General features: G+C 41.9%; 2 protein-coding genes across 2 annotated transcripts; both read right to left on the bottom strand.

The window, feature by feature from the left end:
* Positions 1-422: 422 nt before the first annotated feature.
* LOC142391724 (vascular endothelial growth factor C-like) lies at positions 423-15,510 on the bottom strand. The gene is made up of 8 exons (XM_075477743.1): positions 14,561-15,510; positions 10,434-10,683; positions 8,736-8,926; positions 8,242-8,372; positions 8,039-8,142; positions 5,330-5,464; positions 4,295-4,496; positions 423-1,891 (listed from the first exon to the last, which is right to left on the bottom strand). The coding sequence occupies exons 1-8, from the start codon at positions 14,660-14,662 to the stop codon at positions 1,786-1,788; spliced, it is 1,221 nt and encodes a 406-aa protein (XP_075333858.1). The 5' UTR covers positions 14,663-15,510; the 3' UTR covers positions 423-1,785.
* A 1,660-nt stretch (positions 15,511-17,170) lies between these two features.
* On the bottom strand, positions 17,171-21,388 carry LOC142391723 (stomatin-like protein 2, mitochondrial). The gene is made up of 10 exons (XM_075477742.1): positions 21,230-21,388; positions 20,605-20,757; positions 19,300-19,399; positions 19,141-19,199; positions 18,944-19,045; positions 18,726-18,860; positions 18,430-18,574; positions 18,041-18,120; positions 17,800-17,928; positions 17,171-17,655 (listed from the first exon to the last, which is right to left on the bottom strand). The coding sequence occupies exons 1-10, from the start codon at positions 21,269-21,271 to the stop codon at positions 17,557-17,559; spliced, it is 1,044 nt and encodes a 347-aa protein (XP_075333857.1). The 5' UTR covers positions 21,272-21,388; the 3' UTR covers positions 17,171-17,556.
* Positions 21,389-21,701: the final 313 nt, after the last annotated feature.

The following is a 21,701-nucleotide window of genomic DNA, read 5'->3' as shown; positions in this document are numbered from 1 at the left end:
CACCATTAATTTGTAAAAAAAAAAACTAAGGCCAAATCATCAGCACTCCACCACCGTGCTTGAGAGTTGGTATGAGGTGTTGCTTCATGACCAAACATCCCCACTTTGGTCTCGTGTTGTTCAAAGGACATTGTTTCAGAAGTCCTGTGGTTTGTTCAGATGTGACTTTCCAAACCTAAGCCATTCCACAGTCTGTCTGTCATTTTACAGCCATGAACTTTAACATTTAACATACAGAGGCAGAAAGGGTGTGCTTTGTTTTATGCACACTGCACCTGCATCTTGACTTAGTTTAATTCTTAATTATGTCCTGAATCTGCATGAAACTTTCGAACTGATGGCATGCAGAGGAGTCACATTTTCGGTTAATGCATTAAAAAGGAACAAAAAAAAATCCTTTCACAAATTGTTATACTCCTCCACTGTAAATGTAAAAACAAGATATGCCAGTCAGACTAGGCTTTTAATCAATACTTAATAATTTAAGCATGACGAAAAAGAATTACAGGTGTTTTCTACATCCATATAGCACAAACACGACAATCATATTTACACTGCAATATCTCTTCATCTTAACATTTTGTATATTTCTTTCGACAACAAACATTTCTTTAAAGCTGTTTCAGTGTCTAAATGACATCTTCCAGATTCTCCGTGAAATTAAAACGTAGCACAAAGACGGGAATTGTTTCACTTCAACACAATAGTTATAGCAACTTAAATACAGCATCGCACAACTAGTCAGGATTCCATTTGAAACGTTTCACTGTTTTAAATATGAAAACATTGAATATATATATATATATATATACAAATAATATTACTTGGAACACGCAAAGATAAATTAGTGGAAGACCCAGAACTGGACCCAAGTTTTGACTGGATTCGAGGATGTTTCAGCAATGCTTGAGGAAAAGCAAAGCAGTGCAGCAGACAAAATGAAGAAATCTGCAAATGTTTAGGCGGAATTGAAATTTTGATGGGAAAACACAGTTTTGCTTTCAAACTAATTAGGAAAAAAAGAAAACACAACTAAGCTGCACTGGGAGATTCCCGTGATTCCCCCAGTGTAGGAAAACCAAATGGATTCACCTCGACTAAAAGAGGGAGTAAAAAGGCCCGACGGCAAGCAGTAGACCTCACATGACATGATTACTGCACAATAACTCCTCCAGCCAGAGTATGAAGTCCCCTGAAGCATGTGTCATTTATTTTTTTAATGAAAAGCATAGAGCCTGGTCTGTTATTATCTTTTTCCTCATTCTGTTTCACACAGGCATGAGCGCTGTCTCTGCAGTTGGTTGGCACTCTTGCTCCAACACGTTTGCAGCATGGACGAACGCTGAGACTGCGTCTGATTGGTCCGCCCTGCCTCGTTGTCATGTCTTTTCCTTTAGGTAGTTTCCAGGTGCAATTGGCTGTTTCCATTTGGGATTGGATTGTCAAAAAGAGAAAAGAAGGCAAACGCTTCAGTCCCAGAGTCAATTTTCTCTCTTCATTTCCTCCTTTTTAAACTAGTTTGTCTGGATTTGTTGGGCTCCTTATCTTTTGATTTTACTGACAAGTTCTTTGATCGTCCTCTATGATTTTCCCGCAGACAGCATAAATTCCCCTAAATGTTGCTTGTAATATGCTGTCAGCACATGTAAATATTTAGCTCCACTTCCTGCCTCGTTGCCTGGAAGCTCTCTCACTATCTTGACCCTTTGTTCAGACTAAAATGTTTGAGGTCAAAGGTAAATGGCAGCGTCATCAGTCCTTTCCTTCTTCTTGCCTTTTTGCCAGTTAATTCCACTTCATGTAGTTGGGAATGCACTGACAGACCTGGAAGCTGTAGTAAAATCCCTCCTGGCACACACGTCTTGGGTTCCTGCAGGGAAGCCTGTAACAGCTAAAGACAGGAAAGGCATTGATGAATTGAGAAAAAAAAGAGGAGATAAGAGAAAGAAACATGTACAAAAAGGGGATTGAAAACCAGGATGGGAGAGAAACGCATTTTTGACACGGGTTGGGTTGAGAGGTGGAGCGGAGCAGAAATAAAATGCAGACACGGGAGATTATTTATTTTTGGCATGCATACTATGGATTATTCAGATCACCACATCCCTTTTGGATAAAGCCTGATCCAAGTTTTATTTGCATGTGCATCTAAAGATTCTGTGTGAGACAAAAAAAAAAAAAAAAAAAAAGGGAATAATTTTTTTAGGGAGGGGAGGAATCTGGGAACTCTCTACTTCAAAATCTCAGCAGGTGTATGGTCGCCTGTGGACTATCGCCTGTGGACTACCTCCTGTGACCAGATGTTGAATCAAACAAAATAGACAAAACAATATAAAAAATAAAAAAAAAAGACTGATGGAAAAGAACAATAAATGTGTCGTAACTTCCAAGACTTGGCTTGAGGGGAAAAGATGATATTTGTTGTATTTGAAAGTACATTCTTTTCCTTAGGAATTAAAAAAAACATAGAAATGTGTATTTCTCTGAGTTAGTATGACCTAGTTTAGAACAGGGAACATCTGATTAAGCTCACCTAACAAGCAACAGGGATATCCTTTATGCAACATCTTATAGTTCAAAGTTGACTGTATTAGATTTAAAGTTTAATTTGGCCATTTAAATCGCTACTTAATGACACTGTATCTCATATTTGTCAAGAACTGTCAACTATATTTTATTGTACCTCTTTTACTCTTCCTAAAACTCCATTTTTTTAGCCTGTTACATTGAGCTTTGTCAGTTAGCACCCGAAGTTGCCTACAAGTAACACTTAGCATTTAGCTTTGTGGGTCTAGATATCAATTTTTTTTATATTGATATTGAAAATATGCTTAATTACACCATGCGAGCTTTTGGTACCCAAGATTTAGGCTGTCTGATATCTTTTACTAAGGTTCCAGACAAAATCAACTTAGAGCTTGTTCACAGCCATAATTCGGAAAGGCCAGGTGCCTTATATTTTGAAGCTATATGAACTCAACAAAATCAACAACACTTTAAGAGAGAACTGCTCAAAAGATTGCTTAAAAGCTTAACAAAATCTTCAGAAAGATTTTACGGCGTGTGGAGGGGTGGTTCACTGCTCAACTGTGCAGTGACATCTCCACAAATATGATCTTCTCCAACTGTTCAACACAGTGGTGGGTCAATCATGCTTTGGGCTTGTATTGCAGAGGCACTGGAGAAATTTCACTGGTAGAGGGAGTAATGAATTTAAATAAATACCAACAATTTTTATAACAAACATCACTTCATCCCAAACAACAAGTTAATTCACAGTAATACAAATGTTGGAGATGGGCGCTCAGCTCTTTGAATGCCAGCGTCCTTTGGCTTGGTCATGTCTGGAATATATATATTTTTTCTTTAAGCTATTAGATATTTTAATTCTACAAAGTTTTTTTGGCTAAATATGGATGAGAGACTTTAACTTAAAGTATTTAAGTGAATTCCAGTTCAACTGAGGAAAAGTTTGAGTAAAGATCTTAATATCAAAGGTTACTTGTCTGTATATGCAAGAACTTTCCCACACGTAAAGCTCGGGGTATAAATCATTCAGATCAAAGCTCATGTCTACTGATGTGTTTTCATAGTGCCTGTCAGTCCATCTGTCTCTGAGCCGCCTGCCTGTCTGCTCTGCCGACTGTCATCAAGTTCCTCGAGTCTCCCTCTCTGTCTCTCTCTAGGCCTCCTGGGTCAGAGGAAGGTTGATCCCATGAATGCTGGCTGTGGGAACCGCGACACACATGCTCTAGGACGCCTGATGTCCATAAAAGGTCACATGGAAACATGTGAACGAAAGAAATCGAAGGGGAGAAAGTTGTGTGGAATGTTTGACATGTCCATCGAGATTTCTTGGTTCAGTAGCTCTGGTTCTCACCCCTTCCTCATCCCAGAGCTCCCAAGGCGAAGAGTTGTGATGACACCCCAAAGGCCATGCAGTCATCTGGAACACCACATACAGGAGCAGCTCTTTCAGGATAATCTGTTTGTTCAGGTAACTCACGCTCCCAACATGTTTGCTGCTTTTAAGCCATAGGGAATTTAAGGGTTTCTTTGGCTCTTTTATGGAGTCAGCAAAATGTGTGGGTTTTAAGACAAAATATGCTGGTCTGAGCCATTCCTCTTTATAAATCACCTCCTATCCTTTGGCCCTTGAATCTACGATGCATCACACCCGAAGCTGCTCACATATTTTATGCTCTCTTAGTTCTCTTGTGTGTTCCTAACTTCAGTTGGCAGTTCGTATTATAAACAAGGACTGGTGTAAGCACAGGTCTCCTTGTGCACGTACCTGCAGTTGTTGGGGTTGAACTTCTTTCCCTGCCGCAGACACGACTGTGGACTCTCTCTGCACTGACACAGGCAGGTGTCTGGGTTCAGGGGCTGGTTCCTCGGACACTCCACCGCACACACACACCCGCACAGCTCGTCGTCCCACCCCTGGCCAGCAGGACACAACTTGCCCTCGACTTGTCCTTCACACTGGCACTCGCCTGAGAGAAGACCAAGAATAACATCACCAGAGAAAAAAGGAGAGGAGGTTATTTTGATGAATTAAATCTAGTAAATCACATATTGCATTGCACACCAGTCAGCACGATTGGGATAAAAACAGATGGTCATGTTCTTACTTGTTTGCATGAAACTCTACTTTCCAAAAGCTCCTTTCATCTGTTGCAATCTTGATCTGTTACGTTCACATTAACAGTTCTCTGAAGTATTTACAGTAAACGGGCCTCGATGAAGCAAAAGCCACCCATCAGTGGCTACAACATGTGTATGTTGGCCCTCTGTTGATGATAATAAAGGAGCTTAAAACGGGCCCCATATGGGATTTCCCATGGGCTCCATTTTTACATCGGTGTTAATTGCCCACATTGATTATGCTCAGTTATATAACGAATTGGCATGTTATCCAAGGCACACTTAGGTCATTCAGATAGGTGAACCCATGAGGGATCCCCATGTGGGTACTAGCTGGATCAGTAATGGGAAATGCGAGCTTAAGCTTGAAATTAGCGACTAGAATTGGGAATTAGAATTTAACAAATGTATGAAGAAACCTATGCAGGACCACCCAGCACCCACTGCTATCCACCATCAAACCCACATGGGCAATTAACATTGGGCCAATATACAACCCATGCAAAGTCCTAAATGGTGCTTATTTATTACCTCCACTTGCTCCGTATACACATGTTGGCCTGGCAGGGGCAGGTATATGTTTATTTAAAGAAAAAAAAAATTCCCATCCTCCTATTATTGTTGCTTGGGTCAGACTAAAACAATATTTAAAAGTATGTGCCTTCACTAAAACCCTCCTTACAGGTGTTTTGGTCCAGTTTCCAGCCTGGATCGCAGCTGGCCTCCGTGAGTCCGTTTTGACAGACACACTCGCAGGTGGTCTCCTCCAGAACCCTGTTGGGCCCGCAGAGAGCCAGCAGACCTGAGTCCAGCACCTCTGGAAGACACACAGCCGAACGAGGAAAGCAGTTTTTAGTAAGTTTACTTTTCCTTTTTTCTTTCCCAGCTTTATGTAACATTGCTCATTCACTGTCCCCAGAGGATGAAACCTAATAACTTTGGTGGCCTCACGTGTCACTGCGAGGCAGATATTTGTACAGAAATATCTTTACAACTCTTTGATCGTCGTGAAATTTGGTACATATTTCCAAGGACTCTCGCGGATGAATTCACACTGTGCTTTAGTTTATTTCCAATAGCCACATATGTACATTGGGTTGCTGCTAATTACCAGATGTTGGCATGATAATTGGCTGAGCCAAGATGAATTTTATAAACATTGTACCTCCTAATCTTCAGCATCTTGATAACAATGTTTAGCTGAAAGCCTCCCAGGGCTAATTATTGTTTCGTGGATGCCATAAGGGCAAGCAGCTACAGCAACTGTGGTTAAAGTCGCAGAGAGGCTGGTATTTTCTTTTTCTAGACTGTCAGTGGAGCTTGTCACATAACTGTGGTAATTCCAAAGAGGAGAAAACTGCTCTGTTTACATTCATTACACCAGATTTGCATGTGGAAACTCTATTCTTAAGCCCAATTCCCAGGAAAGGTTAGTTTGAAATATATCCAACCATGTAGAAATTTTGCACATTTGTGTTCATTTGAAACAAGTTGAATTTGACTTATTCTCAATACTGAATAGTTCTTTATTAATCCCAAAAGGGGAAATTAGCTTTTACGGCATAAAAAAAAGATATTTTCTAATGATGTAATAAGTTAGTTATGCTCGTTTAGGATTGGAAAATTTCTAAGCAGCATAAGATGCTAGTGCATGATTGTACAAGTAAAATGCCACAGAAACATTCCTGCTGCTATTGAATCAACATTACGTCAGTGGGGAATTTGTTTCAAATCATTACATTCTCTGCCCTGGCACCTTCATCATCATTTGATTTTGTATAGGCTGAATTGTCCTGGAGAAAAAAAATCTGGATCGCATCCCAAGACCAGCTCAATGGTGATGTTTTGTATAACTTTGCATTCTGGTCTGACTGTAGGATTCTACTCGTGAACTAAGTCCTGTTTTTTTGGGGGTATGGTACCGCTTTCAGATTTTTTGCGTTGCTCGTTTGACACCCTGGCCTTTACACAATGATAGGAGAGCCAAAAAGTAATGTGTCAAAGAATAATCATTTAAATGTTTAACTACAAAGAAGAGAAAGTTGAGATTTAGAAAGATGCATGCATGTGGACTTGTCATTATGAGCTTTGCTAATTTATTTTAAATTTAAAAATAAATGAATTCCTTTACTTCATTTAATATCATGTATTTAGTTTTCCCTATTCTTATCCCTATGGTTTTTGGTTTTCCTATTTTCCAATTGGTATTGCTATTCACCAACCAACAGTTAATACCATCATCATCTTCTGGCAGTAACCCCTGAGCTATATCTACTTGGACAAATGATTTCCCAGCGATCATTTCAGAATCAATATGATTAGAAGAAGTGATCAAGTCCCCTTTATCGTTGAGATTTTAATTTGACTGACTGTGAGAAACTGTTGTTTGATGGGCTGTCCTGCCCAGGCAAAATAAAGAAGAACAGGAGTACTACAGCTACCATGAACCATGAAGTTACAGCTCTTTACATTGCTGCTGGTTTTAGGGCATGAATTGAGAAAGTTAATTTCACTTCATCCTGCCTTCCTCGAGAGTGTCTTATTTAACATCTGTCTTAGAGCTTCCATGCAAACTGAAATTTGGACACAAGATACACTTGATAACATTTGAGTACAAGATTTATCATACACCAGAGGATATATTAAAAAACAAAACAAGCAGAGAGCTCACAACAGCACACACATAGCTAACACACCCAGCTCAAAGTACAACATCACAAATCCATATAAAAGCACTTGAGAGGCCATTTAACTCTCAATTCCCTTATCAGCAGTTTGGCTCCAGCCAACTGCTCCCGATCCTTCTTTTAAGCTAAATCTTATTGTTAGCCATGTGATAAACTGACCCAAACTGGGAAAACACATCGCAGATAACACCGCTCAAGTAACACCGGTCAGAAATCATGTTATAAGTCATCAGTCACATATCAACTCAATAAACCCTAAGCTTCTCAGTCACTCCAGCGCAGCATAAAGCAGTTTTCTGCTGTCTTGAGCCTGAGCAAGTGTTCCACATATCTGGTTTTCCGGTGCCACCGCCCTGCATGTTTTAGATATTTCCCTGCCTTGAGACACTGTCTCAAATTTTTGGGGTCATTAACAGGCCTCTGCAGATCTTGAGGACAAGCTGTCAAGGAGAGCCACTTCATTTGAATCCGGTGTGCCGGCGAAGGCAAACATCTAAAATATGCAGGGCTGTGGCTCCCAACGACCAAAGTCGAGGAACACTGATCTAAAGCATTGGTTCACAACTTTTTCAACACAATTCGTGTGCCAGTGATATACTTGTTCTTCCGTGGGCAGATAAGCCTTCGATATTTTTTTGGCGACATTTTTTTAGGTCGACAGAGGAATTGGACTGATCCGAGCAATGTGACAGTTGCACACTTACCTGTTTCTCTCTGAGAGTAGTTGATCATGTCTGCGGAGACGCACAGACAGTTCACAGGATCCCATAATGACCCCGAGGCACAGGGACGTTCAGGAGGGGAACACCTATACATACGCACACATAGATGTTAGTGTTGCACAAATACGGGAACAGTAATTCACAGATGCCAGGAAACGGACGCATCATTCGTCACTCTTCCTCACAGGTGATCTGTCGTTGCCCGTCTTATGATGGAGTGGAGCGGCCGCTTGGACAGGCATTCGCACGAAGTGTGGTTGACGAAGGTAACCATGACCACTGAGCGATCCATCCTGGGCGGAGACAGTTCCATCAGCTGACAGTGAAGAGGATAAAGGTTAGATATGTGTGTGTGAAACAGTGCAGTGTGATAGAAAACACTTTTCTTCTGCTCACGTAACAACACAACTGGTTGTGTGTTTGTTGATGTAATTTTTGAGAGATTGCACAACTGTGCGTGACTGCTCACACTTTATTGATTGGATGTCCAGTTGCAGCCTACTCCCAAAGGAGTAGGGTGTGTTTTGACTTTATTGAGTCAGTTATCAGTTACGTAACTGGGCAGATGGGTTTCTGTCCTACTTTCAGAAGCAGTTTGAGGTGTGTGAGCAGAAAAATGCCAGCACAGTTGTGTAGCAGATAGACGAGAGGGAGAAGAGAATCTAACTGCACTACATACCGTTTTGTTGACAAGCGTGTAACTCGTGTTGGTGCAGTAAAAAGCCTCGTTGGCGCAGCATCCACCACAGCGATGCAGCGCCACACAGCGAGGGAGGTAGAACTGACTGGTGGATTCTGGGTACTCTTTGGCAACCTCAACACAAACCTCCCTGGGCTGGCACGAGGTTCGCTGGATCTCCTCGAGGATGACTGAAAACACAATTAAGTGAATGGATTCTGTTTGCTGAGAATCTCAGTACAAGAGAGACTGTTGGGCAGGAAATCATCAGCCCTTCAAATACCACCCACTTTTATCTGTCTCCTGTGCAATAAAATCTGTCTGGCAGTCCATAGAAAGATCATTTTTCCGATTACATCAACATTGATTTTTTTTTTCTTCTTCAGAAAAGTTGGTGCATTTTCTAAAATGCAATAAAAAGTTAAATCTTTATTTTATTGAATTAGTTTGAAACTTAGCTGAACTGACCAACGTAATTGTATTTAGGAAATATGAAAAAAATAGATATATATACATGATGCCAGAAACACTCAAAATTTGGAGCAGATGCTTGTTTTCCACTGTGCGACATCGGCTCCCCTTTCAGATATACTTTTGAATAATTTAGGAACTGAGGATACTAATTGCTCAAGTTATTAGTGGAATCTGTGTCTGTTATCTGCGAATTGAACATTTCAGTTGTTGTCTGATACTCCTCCACATAATGGCCATAATTTATTTAATAGGAAAAAGATCAGGACTGCAGGCAGCTCTGTGTCTCACTCTGTTGGGCAGAACGAGATCTTGCTTTGTCCTGCTGAAAGAACCACTGACCTCCTGTAAAAAAGACAATACCTTAATGGTGGAATATATATATATATATATAAAATTTCTGAATTCCATGTACGTAATCCTATCTATGGTTCCCTCAGTGACCTCTATGGCATAGACAATTATGAGCCCTTTCTCTGATAACAGGCTGGAGGCTCTTTCTTATCTTTGGCACATAGAACCCCCCCCCAAAAAAAGCAGCTAAAATGTGGACTCAGAATCACTTGAATTCTTCAAGCCTTCAAGAATATGTTCTGTGTTTTTCTGCCCATCAGAAATGAAATTTTGCTCAGTAAAATCTTGCCTCAGACTTATTGTTTTCTCAATATTCTTCTCTGTTGATACTGTTGAAAATGATTTGTAATCTTGCATAGAGAACCTTTTTTTTTTTCCTTTTTTTTTAAGCTAATGAGGATGATTCTCTAAAGGTGTTTGGCATAAGCTGGGTAAGTCACCACCTATCCTTGCTTGGAAAGACTAAAGCTTTGGTGGACGTTTCTTTTTATACCTAATCCTGACACCCTCACTAGTCCCTCACCTGATTTTAGAGTCTTTGTTGTGTGTTGCTGGCATCAAATTTGAAATGAGTTCATATTTTCTTAATACAATAAAGTTGGTCAGTGAAGACACTGAAGATTGTTTCCTTTGACTGGTCTGTTAGTTAAAGGCTCAAAAGAGATAAAAAAAGAATGACAGAATTGAAGTTTTTGTTGCATTTTAGGGAATTCCCCAGCTGTTCTACAAATTTGGTTTGCGTATTGAAAAATATCCAGAGGCAATGCACATGTTGGAAATGATTTGGTGTTGTTCAGACTTTAAAAAAAGTTACATGATTCAAATTAATTCTGAGAAAAAAAACAGACTAATTCTTTGAGCCTTCAAGTTTACCTTCCAAAGTTCCATCCATTTTGTAAAGAGCCTCCTCCCTCAGCTGAACCCACATATCATCATTGTTAGAGTGGACTAAGGGGCTCGCCGAAGAAGTTGAAAAAGAAGGGGACGAGGAGGAAGAGGTGTGCCATGATTTCTTCCTCATGCAGTGCTGAATCAAACCATACTGAGGGTAGATGAGCTGTAGGAGCTCATCCATGTTTGTCACCGTCTCCAAACTGGGCTGGCTGTCCAATTGAGCTGGAGCCTGGACAACAAGAAAAGAGAGAATCCAGAACTTTGCTTTTCAGACACACAGACTCACATTTGGCGCTTAAGACACAAACATCAATTTTATTGTGCTGTATTTGTTGTATAACACATTAGAAATCCTTAGAAACCATGAGAGAAAACACACCCACACATTCTTGATTCTGAAGGGTTAAGCTTTTTTAAGGATTCGGCGAATGGTTTATGTTTTCGGATGAAAACTATTTTATTCTACAGAATTGACAGTATCAGATTATCTGGTTTGTGTAACAGTGAATACCTCAGTTGCCAATGTGTTGTAACATGTTGATGTTGGCTACTGTTAGCTATTAAGAGCGCCCTCCCTTCACCTACGCACCCTCGTTGTTGCTTTGACTCGATAACTTGCCAAAAATTTAGCAAAGGTTGGTTTTCCTTCCTACTTTTGTTTGGCTTTTTGTTACCAACTGTTACCTAAGCTGGATAGTTAAAACTGAGAATACCTGTCCAGCTGTTGCAGCACCTTTGAGCAAGTTTATCCTTAATCTGGCTTCCATACAAATCGAAGCTGTCAGCTTCCAGTCTCGTGTTTCAGAGTTCCCAAGGCGTCCACTAATGTAGCGTAACCCCAACAAATGGACCAAACAGACAGGAGATTGTCATCTCACATTATTATGATTATCATGTAGAGGATCAGGGCCACATGGGAAATCTCAGTTTACAGTAGAAATCATTTATGAGTCACCACCCTAATCATTTTTCTCTGTGGAAAAGAGTTATCTATCTATCATGTTCAGAGTTACGGTTGATGGAAGATGAACGGTTGTGTGTCAGGCTGGCTAACAGATGCAGCTGTGTCATCCTTCGGTTAATAAATGTCAGCTGAGAGTTGTTGTTGTTCTTAAGTGGCATCTATTAATTCTTCCTAGAGGGAATCGGAGAGCTTGTTTAGTTTCCCAGGCTAAGAGGGTGCAGACTGGCACAGCTGGCATTACCAAAACAGAACCCAGATCCCTGTGCTGCTATCAGTCTCACCATTTGTCTTTTTACCTCCCACTCCTATCTCCTCTGTAACAACATATATAACTGTCATTATTTACCTTTCCTTTAGGTTTGTTTCTCATAGCTATGCTAGCCTAATTACATGTCAAATATGATATTCTTTTATTTCTTGAACATTTGAAAGTCACAAAAAAGACCTGAATTTAAACAACATGTACATTGCGAGACTGCAGTTATGCTAACAGCACTCTGAGGCTTGACTTTATGCTAAAAACTAACAAAAGGCACGTTCCTGTTAGCTAAAAACTAACAAAAACATGCCAATAAGCTCAGTGGGTATGATAGCTAGCAATTAGCTGTTTTGTAGAAACACAGCTTGAGACGTAGAGTCATTTTATTTTTATTAAATCGCAAACTTCAGTCTCCTGGTCGTGCCAGTGTAATCTTAATCACTTATAGCACCTTCTAGGTTCTACAAAGTGTTTTACAATGGCTTTCTTATTTGCCCACTTGTGCAAACAGTATATTTCTTTCTATAGGCGTATTTTTTCTTTTCACTAAGATCCCAAACTTATGAGAAAATGGTGGGTAATGTGGGGATTCAATGCCACTTTGATGTCCAAATGTCAAATATGACCACTATCTATGACCACTCCAAGGAAATGGGAGCTTAGTCACTCAGTTTAACTCGAGTCATGAGATTCATCCTTTGGGAACCATGAGTTTGTGACCAAAATGAATGCGTTAACTTGGGTGTAAATGTATGGTTGTGATGCCTGGCATCTTCATATGACTTTCTCCTGCTTTGAGGGCATTAATTCTTTTAATTAACATGGAGTGCTGGGAAGCTGCATAGAACAGCCCATGGCTGTGTTGCTAGTTTGTTTACCGTTACTTTAGTTTCTCATAACAATTTTGCTGATGTGTTTATGTTGTGTTTTTTTTTTTTTTTTTTCGCTGGGTTTTAGTGTGTATAAGCCCAGCGTCTTTTTTCAATAAATAGGCCACCTCCTTATATGTGTTTGATATGGCAGCGGTTTAGGGCTGGAGCTACGGAGAGGGTAAGAAAAATTAGATATGCATCTGTAACTTATATTACACAGCTTTCACATGCATTTCCTCTTTTTCTTGATCCCTCTCCTTTGTTGTTGAGCAATCGCATGAGATGAAGTCATTCCTAAGAAACTGTGAGGTCATGATGAACGAATGACCATTTGTGCAGCACTCTTGGGTGTGTCCAACATAACATACTGCTGGCACGTAGAGATGAAAATGTACACACACCCCTGCATTTATCACTCAGACTGATTTCTGTTCAAAACATCACATGTTTGAAAATGTCTGAAGCTGTGGCGCTGTAAGCACAGTTTCCATTACACGTCTGAACTGTCCGGTCCCATCAAAATGTATGATTCAAGTTCACTCAAATGACTTGGTATTGCTGAGCATCTTCTCCCACGTATGAGAAAACGTTTTTCCTGGAAGCGAGCCAAAGCCACTGTCTTTACATCACAACATGAGTCCCTGCTGACCCTTTTTTTTTTTTTCTTCCTTGGTACAGAGCTACTTAATCTTAATCTGTGTCCTGCCTGCCCACTAAACAAAATCTCTGCAACCATGGCAACTAAACAGCATCTCGCTTGAGTTGTGCTTAAATAACATGAATAAAACTGAGCAGTCGCTACGTGAAAGATAGCCATATTCACTCGTATGTAAAATGAACCGATGACGTCTTATTTTATACCAGGAAAAGAAACTCTACGCTTTTACTTAAGTTGATTAAATATACTTTCCAACTCAATATGTTAATCTCCTCATCTATGCAATGATACCATCTTGTATTCTGCTGCCCCAGCCCCAGCCAAAGTCTCATGACCATCAGTGATGTGACAAACCGTCAAGTATGAATCCTAATTTGACACTTCTTTGAGTTGAATTTTTCTGCCCGTCTCCCTTTTTCTTCTGTTTTTCAAAAATGTACTGGGACATTAATGATGTTAAGGCGTTAAGGCCCAGATGCAGCAAAACTAGTCCAAATCATGAAACTACCTCCACCGTGTTCAGGAATGGGATGCGCTGCTTCTGCTTGAATGCAGATTTGATTTCCTCCTCCAAACATAATGCCGTCTATTAAATCGAAAAGTTTTCTTTTCATATCTGGTTTCCTTGTGTGCATGAACGACACAAGGCCACATTTTTGGTGTCATTGTTTGCTTTATTTTTATCTTTAATAAGTTGCCACCTTAAGTTTGTTTCTATCAGCTTAATGAGAATAGGTTTTTGAGGATCAGACCTGATGGACCCATCTTCTTTGAATAAAACTAGGGTTCCACTCACACCTGATTGTCACACAAAAATCTTTCTCATTTGTTTAAGATGGCTTGTGTATGAAAATCTGGTGATGATTCAGGCCATATTTACGCAGAAATATAGAAAAGGACAGCCCCATAACAGAACTGTTTTGTCCCAAGTGGATTTGTATGTAATGACTGCTTTGTGTGTGAGAAAGAGATCTTCTTGGGAATGATGCGAGTGAGATTTCACAAGTAAATACAACTCATCTGCCTCTGCTGTCATCAGTCTTACAAGATATTCCATAATCTTGTGCTCTGATGATCATGAATGTGTTGTATAGAGGGCTGATTTTGGGTTGAAATGACTTCCTGTTAAGGACAAAACATGATTTTCATTTCTTGCATGACTGTGCAGTGACCACTTGCACCATCTGCTTTTACTATGTCTCTTCAGTCGCTTATTGAGCTTTTTACTTTAATTTCTCGCTGATTTTTAGTCGATTACAGACACTTTGACAGAATTGTCAAGCTCTAGACATGAGTCAAACTCCTCAAGCTTGTGTTTTTATAGATGGGAAATAGAGAAATGAGATGTCCTACCTCTGTGCCCATGTCTCCAGTTTGGTAATAGTCTGCAAAGTCTTGTCCTGAGCACAAATAGCTGATATTAAGAATCCATAGAAGTACAGCTGTTATCCACATAGTGAGGGGATGGAGAGGGGAGAGGAGATATCAGGACAGAGGGAGGAAGTTGGCAAATATATAGCTTGATGTGAAGACAGGAAGGTGGAGGAGTCTGAGGTGAAGGAGAGGAAAAGGAGGAGCAGGAAGGTTATCGCAGATTAGGTGGGGATATCTGTGCTCCTCTCTTCATACTATCCTGGGACGAAGTTGCTTTTCCCGTGCAGGTTATTGGAATCTGGGAAATCGGCTGAATAAATCATGGTGAGGGAATCTTCTCCCCGTCCTCGTGTCGAGCACAACTCCTTCTCGTCTCTTCAGAGGAGGTCGCTCCTCTTCTCTTGCCGGGCGTCCATCCTTGCTGTTAATTTGATGTCAGGTGTTTCTTTTTTGGTTTAGTCTTCACTTTCTCTTCATATCTTGCTTGGCCTTCAACTTGAAATCATCCCCCAGTGTCCCATTTATCTCACTCTCCTTCCAGCCCCGGTTGTCTTCGTCAGTCTCCTCTCCTCGCCCTTCACATTTGTACACCTCCTTGTCTTCTTTATCTGTATATTTTCTCCTCTTCGCACAACACTTGTGCAGTTAATCCTCGCTTCTTTATCTGTCTGCCGTTTCTTTTTTTTAAAAGCCTTCGGGGCAAAGCTCTCTTTCCCTTTGCTCTGTCTCTTTTGCCTCCTTCTGAATCTGTCACAACTTTTCTGTCAGGCTGTCTGATCCTTGGGAGAGCATCAAATGGTAAAAAAAAAAATACAAAGAGCTTATTTTAAATCCTGTTCCCGAATGAAGTTTTCAAAAAAAGTCCAGCTTTTGGTATTGAGTTCTTGTCCAAACAGAGTGAATGTGCGTGCTGCTCACAGGCCTCCCGCTGGAGTGAATGAGGAAAAAAAAAATACAAGAATGGAGGGCTTGTATCTTGTGGGCGGGGAGAAGGATCTGAGAGACTTGGTTCATGCATTTCAGTTGATTATACTGGTTCACTCCTTTTCTTCTTTTTTTTTTCCTTCTAAATTGCAGGCTTTGCAGTGTCTGCAGAAGCACGCAGTGCCTCGGCACTGGCACCCTTTCTTCCAACACATGCCATCATCCTCTTTTCGGAGGATTAAAATTCACTGGAGAAGCTATTTTTTGCTCCTCATGACTCGATTCTCACACAGAAAAACGGGCTGCAACGTCACATAGAAAACCAGATTTTCCTCCTTATCGCTTGTCCTTTTTTTTCTCACACATTTATCTTCTTGACATTTCTCTGTCACAGTAATTCCCTGTAATGGGAGCAGCTGTTAAGACTTTGAAAAATGTGAGTGTTCAGTAGCAGCAAGTCTTGATGAATTTGAGTGCCTTTTTATGAGCTGCTAATACCTTGGCTGTCTCTCTTTGCTCTTTCTGCTTTATGTCAGCACCCCCCACTCCTGATTTCTTTTCAACTCCGTAGGCACTGTTTCATTGTAAAGGTTAGCCTGTGTGTGTGTGTGTGTGTTATAGACATGAATTCATTAAATTGCTCTCACACCTGCAGCTCAGAGCTTTTTTTCCTCTCACACTTCATCTGGCTCCATCTTTGTTCTTTTCCCTACCCCCTCTCACTTTCTCTCCTGTTCTCTCTTTCTCGGGTTTGTCCATTCAAAGTGTTAAAAAGACAAACTTTACATACCTCCCCAACTATTCTACCCCAAGGCTGAGTATCACAGAAGAGGGGGAGGAGGGAACAAGAGCAGCAGAGGCTTACATCTTTGTCTAAATTATAAAATCGTTTCTTTTCCTCGCAAGCCCCCACAGGGCAAAGCGGTTACCAACAATTGTAAAATAAATTACCCCGGGGGGGGGGGGGGCAGATAGGCTGGAAAAAAGGCAGGAGAGATTGGAGGCCAACGAGGAGGAGGAAGGAGAATGAGGTGTGTCTGGGAAACGCTCGAATGAGAAAACATCCGATTTCTGGGCCAGTCACCGCCAGCCTTCTCAAGGATTAGAGACGCACGCAGACACAGACGTATGGTGGCAAGTGACTGCTTGCAGTGTCGAAATCCGCACAACCAAATTCCACATTCCAGTCATTGCTTTCTCCCATTTCATCATGGGAGCTCAGAGCATTTAGATAGAGATGACTTTGATGATTTTTTTTTTAATGGCTGTTTTAAAGATTTTTTCCTTTGGAAATATATATATATACACACACACACACATCTATCTCTTTTCTTTTTTTAAGTTAAAATCAAACCAATATGAGTATTCAGGTATCATCTGTCTGAAATATTTGAGATGAAAGACTGACTCAGTCAACTAATTCCAAAAAGGCTAGAATCTGTTTATACACAGCAGTGAAGCTGCGGCGTAGATTTGATTGTTGAGTTTCAAACTTCTTAAAGAGTGGCTCCTGTTTGTGCCGTTTCAGAGTTGGAAGACACATACAGCTTGAAGCCTGAACCTGTACTGCAGGCATGTAGACCTGTGATGCAGAAATGCTTGGTTCTCTGAAATCCAATTGGTGATACTTTAGAATTCAACCTTAGGCAACCAGACGGACAGAAATGTCACTGCAACACGGATTCTTTAATAGCCTTCTCACATTGGTTTAATCTCCCCTCCCCCAAATGTGACCTCACTGGCAGTGAGGCCATAAAGAAGCTGCAGGTGGGAGAGCATGCGTCTCTGCCACAGCACAGTGGATGCAACTGAGGTTCAACACCTGACCAACACAATTTACACAACAGTTTCCATCTCCCCCCAGCTGTCCTCGCTTGGCATCGTCTCTGTTTATAGAGTGCCGCTGGTCTCTCTCGACATCCTGTGCTCAGCAGTAGATAGAGTGCCCTTTGCACCAGACAGCCAGGAGCTCCGCACAGCAGTGCCATTGTACTCCACACATTTGGCTTCCTCTGTGCTGCAGTTTAGAGCAGTGATGGTGTCCTCATTCACTAAGCTGATGTTGACTGGACCGGAGGCTCCTCTCCCTCGGCTTTAATGCTCTCGTGTTTTAGTCTTGGCTCGGATAGTGTGCTGTAAATAGTCATGGCCTGAGGGCAGGGACACAGAGTGGAAAGCGTTACCCATGTGTGGCAGAAGTTCAGTACATGTCTTTTGTTTTTAGGGCGGTGCTATGTTGTCAAAAGTATCAAACGTTTTTTTCCAGAATCTTAATTGTCAGCAAATGAGGATACCTGTGTGACCATCCTGCTGATGTCACCAGTGTTGGAAGGCAGGAGCACCGTGTTGGACTCTTTGGCGAGGTTGGAGAACGCAGACACGTACTGTTCAGCGACACTCAGTGAGGCTGCGGCGTTTCCGTTCTGTTGACGAAATTCCGATTATGGTGAACACTAGGAAAAACATTTTTTGACTAACAGGCTTTAGAATAAGTTCCAATCCTTCAATAAGAAAGTATTGAAATCCACCACATACCTGCTCAGCCAGAGCCTCTGACAGCAAACGGATGGCTTTAGATTTGGCTTCTGCTGTGGCTAACACAGCTTGGGCCTCACCTGGAGACAACACAGCGTGTAAACTAACAACAAAAGTAGATTTGTTGTGGATTTATGCGACATGACGGGCTTTCAAGGTCCTTTTCCTAACATCCCTGAGGATCAGATGCCGGTAACCATGCTGGATTTGTTTTACGTGAGATCCTTGTGTAGTGTTGTAACAGTCTGCAGGCACATACAGTAATTAAATGCTTTGTGGATTCAGTGTAATGAAGGCTTAAGGCCCTCAATTACATATGAGATTCAAGCTTGTAACTGAGTCGAGGGAAAACTCCCAGTAAGTTAAAGTCAGATGTGAAAGGCACCAACCGGCAGCTCTGTTTATCTGCTCTGCCTTCTCTCCCTCTGAGGCGAGGATCTGGGATTGCTTGCGGCCTTCTGCGACGTTGATGGCCGCTTCTCGTGTCCCTTCAGACTCCAGCACTGTGGCTCTCTTCCTGCGCTCGGCCTCCACCTAGACACAATTCAAAGACAAATATTCAGGGAGACGAAATAATCCTGAAAAATTGCCTTCTGGGAACTCTTAAGTGTTGCAACTATCTCACTTTTTATCTTTGTATAATCAAGTTAATGCAACAAGAAGGCACGGGCACTGGGCGTTTTACCTGCATCTGCATGGACTCTTTGACACGAGGTGGAACTTGTATGTCTTTGATTTCATAACGCAGGCAGCGGATTCCCCACTCGTCGGACGCCTGGTTGATGGAGTGCACGATGTTCGAATTGAGAGACTCTCTCTCCTTGAGAAAACCAAGAGCTTCGAGTTACTTCACAGACATCTTCGTGTAGCACAATACACGCCGATCAGTGCTGCATTTCTTACCCTGAATACTTTATCCAGAGTGAGTTTGCCCAGTTCTGAGCGCATCGTGGTTTGTGCAAGCTGAGTCACAGCATATTCTGGATCTTCAACACCATAACTGGCCTGAAAAGACACCACTGATGAAACTTGAGGAGGGGGTTTCATAGAGAAGATAAAGAGCTACTGCCACCAGCTGGTTCAAATTCTTAATGGCATACCTTAAAAGGATCGAAGATTTTTAAAAAAAGGACTCCATCAATTTGGAGCGTCACATTATCTGTGAAGACAAAGAAATGATTAATCGTTGGCTTTTAAGAGTGCCAATAAAACTGACAAATGATTACAAAGGTTTATCCTAAAACAATATCAATTCTTACCTAATGATATAGAAGACTGCTCAGGGATGTCAATAACAATCTCTTTGAGGCTTTGCACGTAACGTATTCGGTCAAGTATGGGAATAAGGAAGTTCAGCCCCTGTAAAACAGACACAGAGAGAGGGGGTGCTGCTGCATTTACCTCAACCTTTAAACGCTGATCAGTGCTAAAAGAATATTGCGTCGTAGGTCCCACTTGCGCTACAAAGACAGCTCACAGGAACTACGAGGGGGGCAAGGGCTTTTTTTTTTTTGCACCCTGGATTGAGGTCTGAGGAGTTTTGAGCCATGACCATGGTCCTCGGCCGGAAAAGGGTGGAATACTCTCTCCGGGTCGGGAATGAGATCCTTCCCCAAGTGGAGGAGTTCAAGTATCTCGGGGTCTTGTTCACGAGTGAGGGACGAATGGAGCAGGAGATTGACAGACGGATCGGTGCGGCGTCTGCAGTGATGCGGGCTCTGCACCGGCCCGTCGTGGTGAAGAAGGAGCTGAGCCAGAAGGCGAAGCTCTCGATTTACCGGTCAATCTATGTTCCTACCCTCACCTATGGTCACGAGCTGTGGGTAGTGACCGAGAGAACGAGATCGCGAATACAAGCGGCCGAAATGAGTTTCCTCCGCAGGGTGTCTGGGCTCTCCCTTAGAGATAGGGTGAGAAGCTCGGTCATCCGGGAGGGGCTCAGAGTAGAACCGCTGCTCCTCCGCATCGAGAGGAATCAGATGAGGTGGCTCGGGCATCTAGTGAGAATGCCTCCTGGACGCCTCCCCGGTGAGGTGTTCCGGGCCCGTCCCACTGGGAGGAGGCCCTGGAGAAGACCCAGGACACGTTGGAGAGACTATGTCTCTCGGCTGGCCTGGGAACGCCTCGGGGTCCCCCCGGAAGAGCTGGAGGAAGTGGCCGGGGACAGGGACGTCTGGGTCTCTTTGCTCAAGCTGCTGCCCCCGCGACCCGATCCCCGGACCAGCGGAAGATGATGGATGGATGGATGGATGGAGTTTTGAGCCTTTGTAAACAATCTGAGCTCTTTGGCCCTGACCTCAGGTGCCATGGCACATATCACCCTGTTTGGAGGAGCTGTGCTTGGTCTGCATCAGAGTAAGGCCTCTGGTTTGTGTCAAATCAACGTCCACCCGTCCATCCCAGATTTACAAAACAGATTGTTGAACGGCAACAATACAATCAATGACATTCACTTTACATGGAGTGGTTTTAGGACTGTGGCTGTGTGCATATCTTTTTTTTTTTTTGTCTGGTGCTGTGGAACCCACAGAGTTCTGCCTCATTCTTGGATAAAAAAGTACTACCGGCTCTAAAATCCGGTGAAAGCGCCCCATCCTCTCGATGACCCAGGCCTCTTGCTGTGGCACAAATAGGATAAAGGTGTTCACGGGTAAGCGGGAGGCCCATCGCTGCTGAGCCGGACTCATCCACCATCTGGGTACAGTCCGCTGGGAGTTCTGCAGAAAGCAATGAGCAAAACAGTCACCTGTACCAAAGTGTTAAAGTGCTTACTAAAGCTTAAAGTATGTGTAGAGGTTTCCTAGAACCCTGGGAAAGACCCGGGCAACATCGTCATAGTGATAAAAACGTAAATAGAAAACAGTAAATATCAACGGCGGGAATACATCACGTCTGTGAACACCTGCACTGCGTTAACTATAACGAGCATCCGGTTGGCTGGTTTGTCAGGAGCAGCCACTGTAAGCTTGCCTCTGTTTCTCAAATGTAATATTTTGTAGTTATTTCACGTAGAAACAATTTATTTATAAAGCACATAAAGGAACATTAAATGGCAGGTGCCGCAAATACCGGCTACGACCAACATTACCGGCTATATATATATATATATATATAGCATAGTAGCAAGGTAGCAAGCTTGCTAATATTACCAAACCATAATAGCTAGAGGTCATAAATGCGGAGCTCTACCTTCAAAATTGCGCCACTGGCCCGATACAATGTCCGCAGCATGTTTGAAATGAAACCGCTAATTTGTACAATAAATCAGCAATTTGGAGGGTCAAAATCACTTGTTTTGGGTTATGCCATGTTTCCCCATCGAGGCTATAGTTTTTCTTCTGGTTTTCAGCTGGGTTAACCATCTAATATGTTTTGCCATGTTGCCCCCTGCTGTTTCTGGACAAGTACTGCAACTTCACAAAGAAATAAAAAATGACTTAAGAATAGATCTTATGCTGACTCTTTCTTTTTTTCTTTCAAAGAAACTACATGTTAAGGGGTTTTGGCAACTTTAAGATTAGCATAAACAAACTGCATAGACATAGATATCAATATAAAATGAAATGAAACCAACTGAGGTTGTATGTATACCATATAAGCACAATAGTGAATGGAGAAGTAGTTGTGCAAAATTAAGCAATGCAAAGTTGAAGTGATAGTG

Source organism: Odontesthes bonariensis, chromosome 11 (genome assembly GCF_027942865.1).
Source record: "Odontesthes bonariensis isolate fOdoBon6 chromosome 11, fOdoBon6.hap1, whole genome shotgun sequence".
Lineage (NCBI taxonomy): Eukaryota > Metazoa > Chordata > Actinopteri > Atheriniformes > Atherinopsidae > Odontesthes > Odontesthes bonariensis.
The sequence above is the reverse complement of the archived record's forward strand: the minus strand, read 5'-3'. Positions and strand labels throughout refer to the sequence as shown.

Excerpts from the sequence above, each read along its gene's own strand:
- LOC142391723 (XM_075477742.1), bottom strand. The coding sequence starts at position 21,271 with ATGCTGCGGACATTGTATCGGGCCAGTGGCGCAATTTTGAAG. Across the intron at positions 19,400-20,604 it reads TTCACCGGATTTTAGAGCCG|GGGCTGAACTTCCTTATTCC; the intron begins GTAGTACTTTTT and ends TCTGTTTTACAG. Across the intron at positions 17,656-17,799 it reads TCAGCAGGATGGTCACACAG|GCCATGACTATTTACAGCAC; the intron begins GTATCCTCATTT and ends CCCTGCCCTCAG.
- LOC142391724 (XM_075477743.1), bottom strand. The coding sequence starts at position 14,662 with ATGTGGATAACAGCTGTACTTCTATGGATTCTTAATATCAGCTATTTG. Across the intron at positions 8,927-10,433 it reads AATGGATGGAACTTTGGAAG|TCATCCTCGAGGAGATCCAG; the intron begins GTAAACTTGAAG and ends TTGTGTTTTCAG. Across the intron at positions 4,497-5,329 it reads GAAACTGGACCAAAACACCT|GCGAGTGCCAGTGTGAAGGA; the intron begins GTAAGGAGGGTT and ends GTCTTCTCTCAG.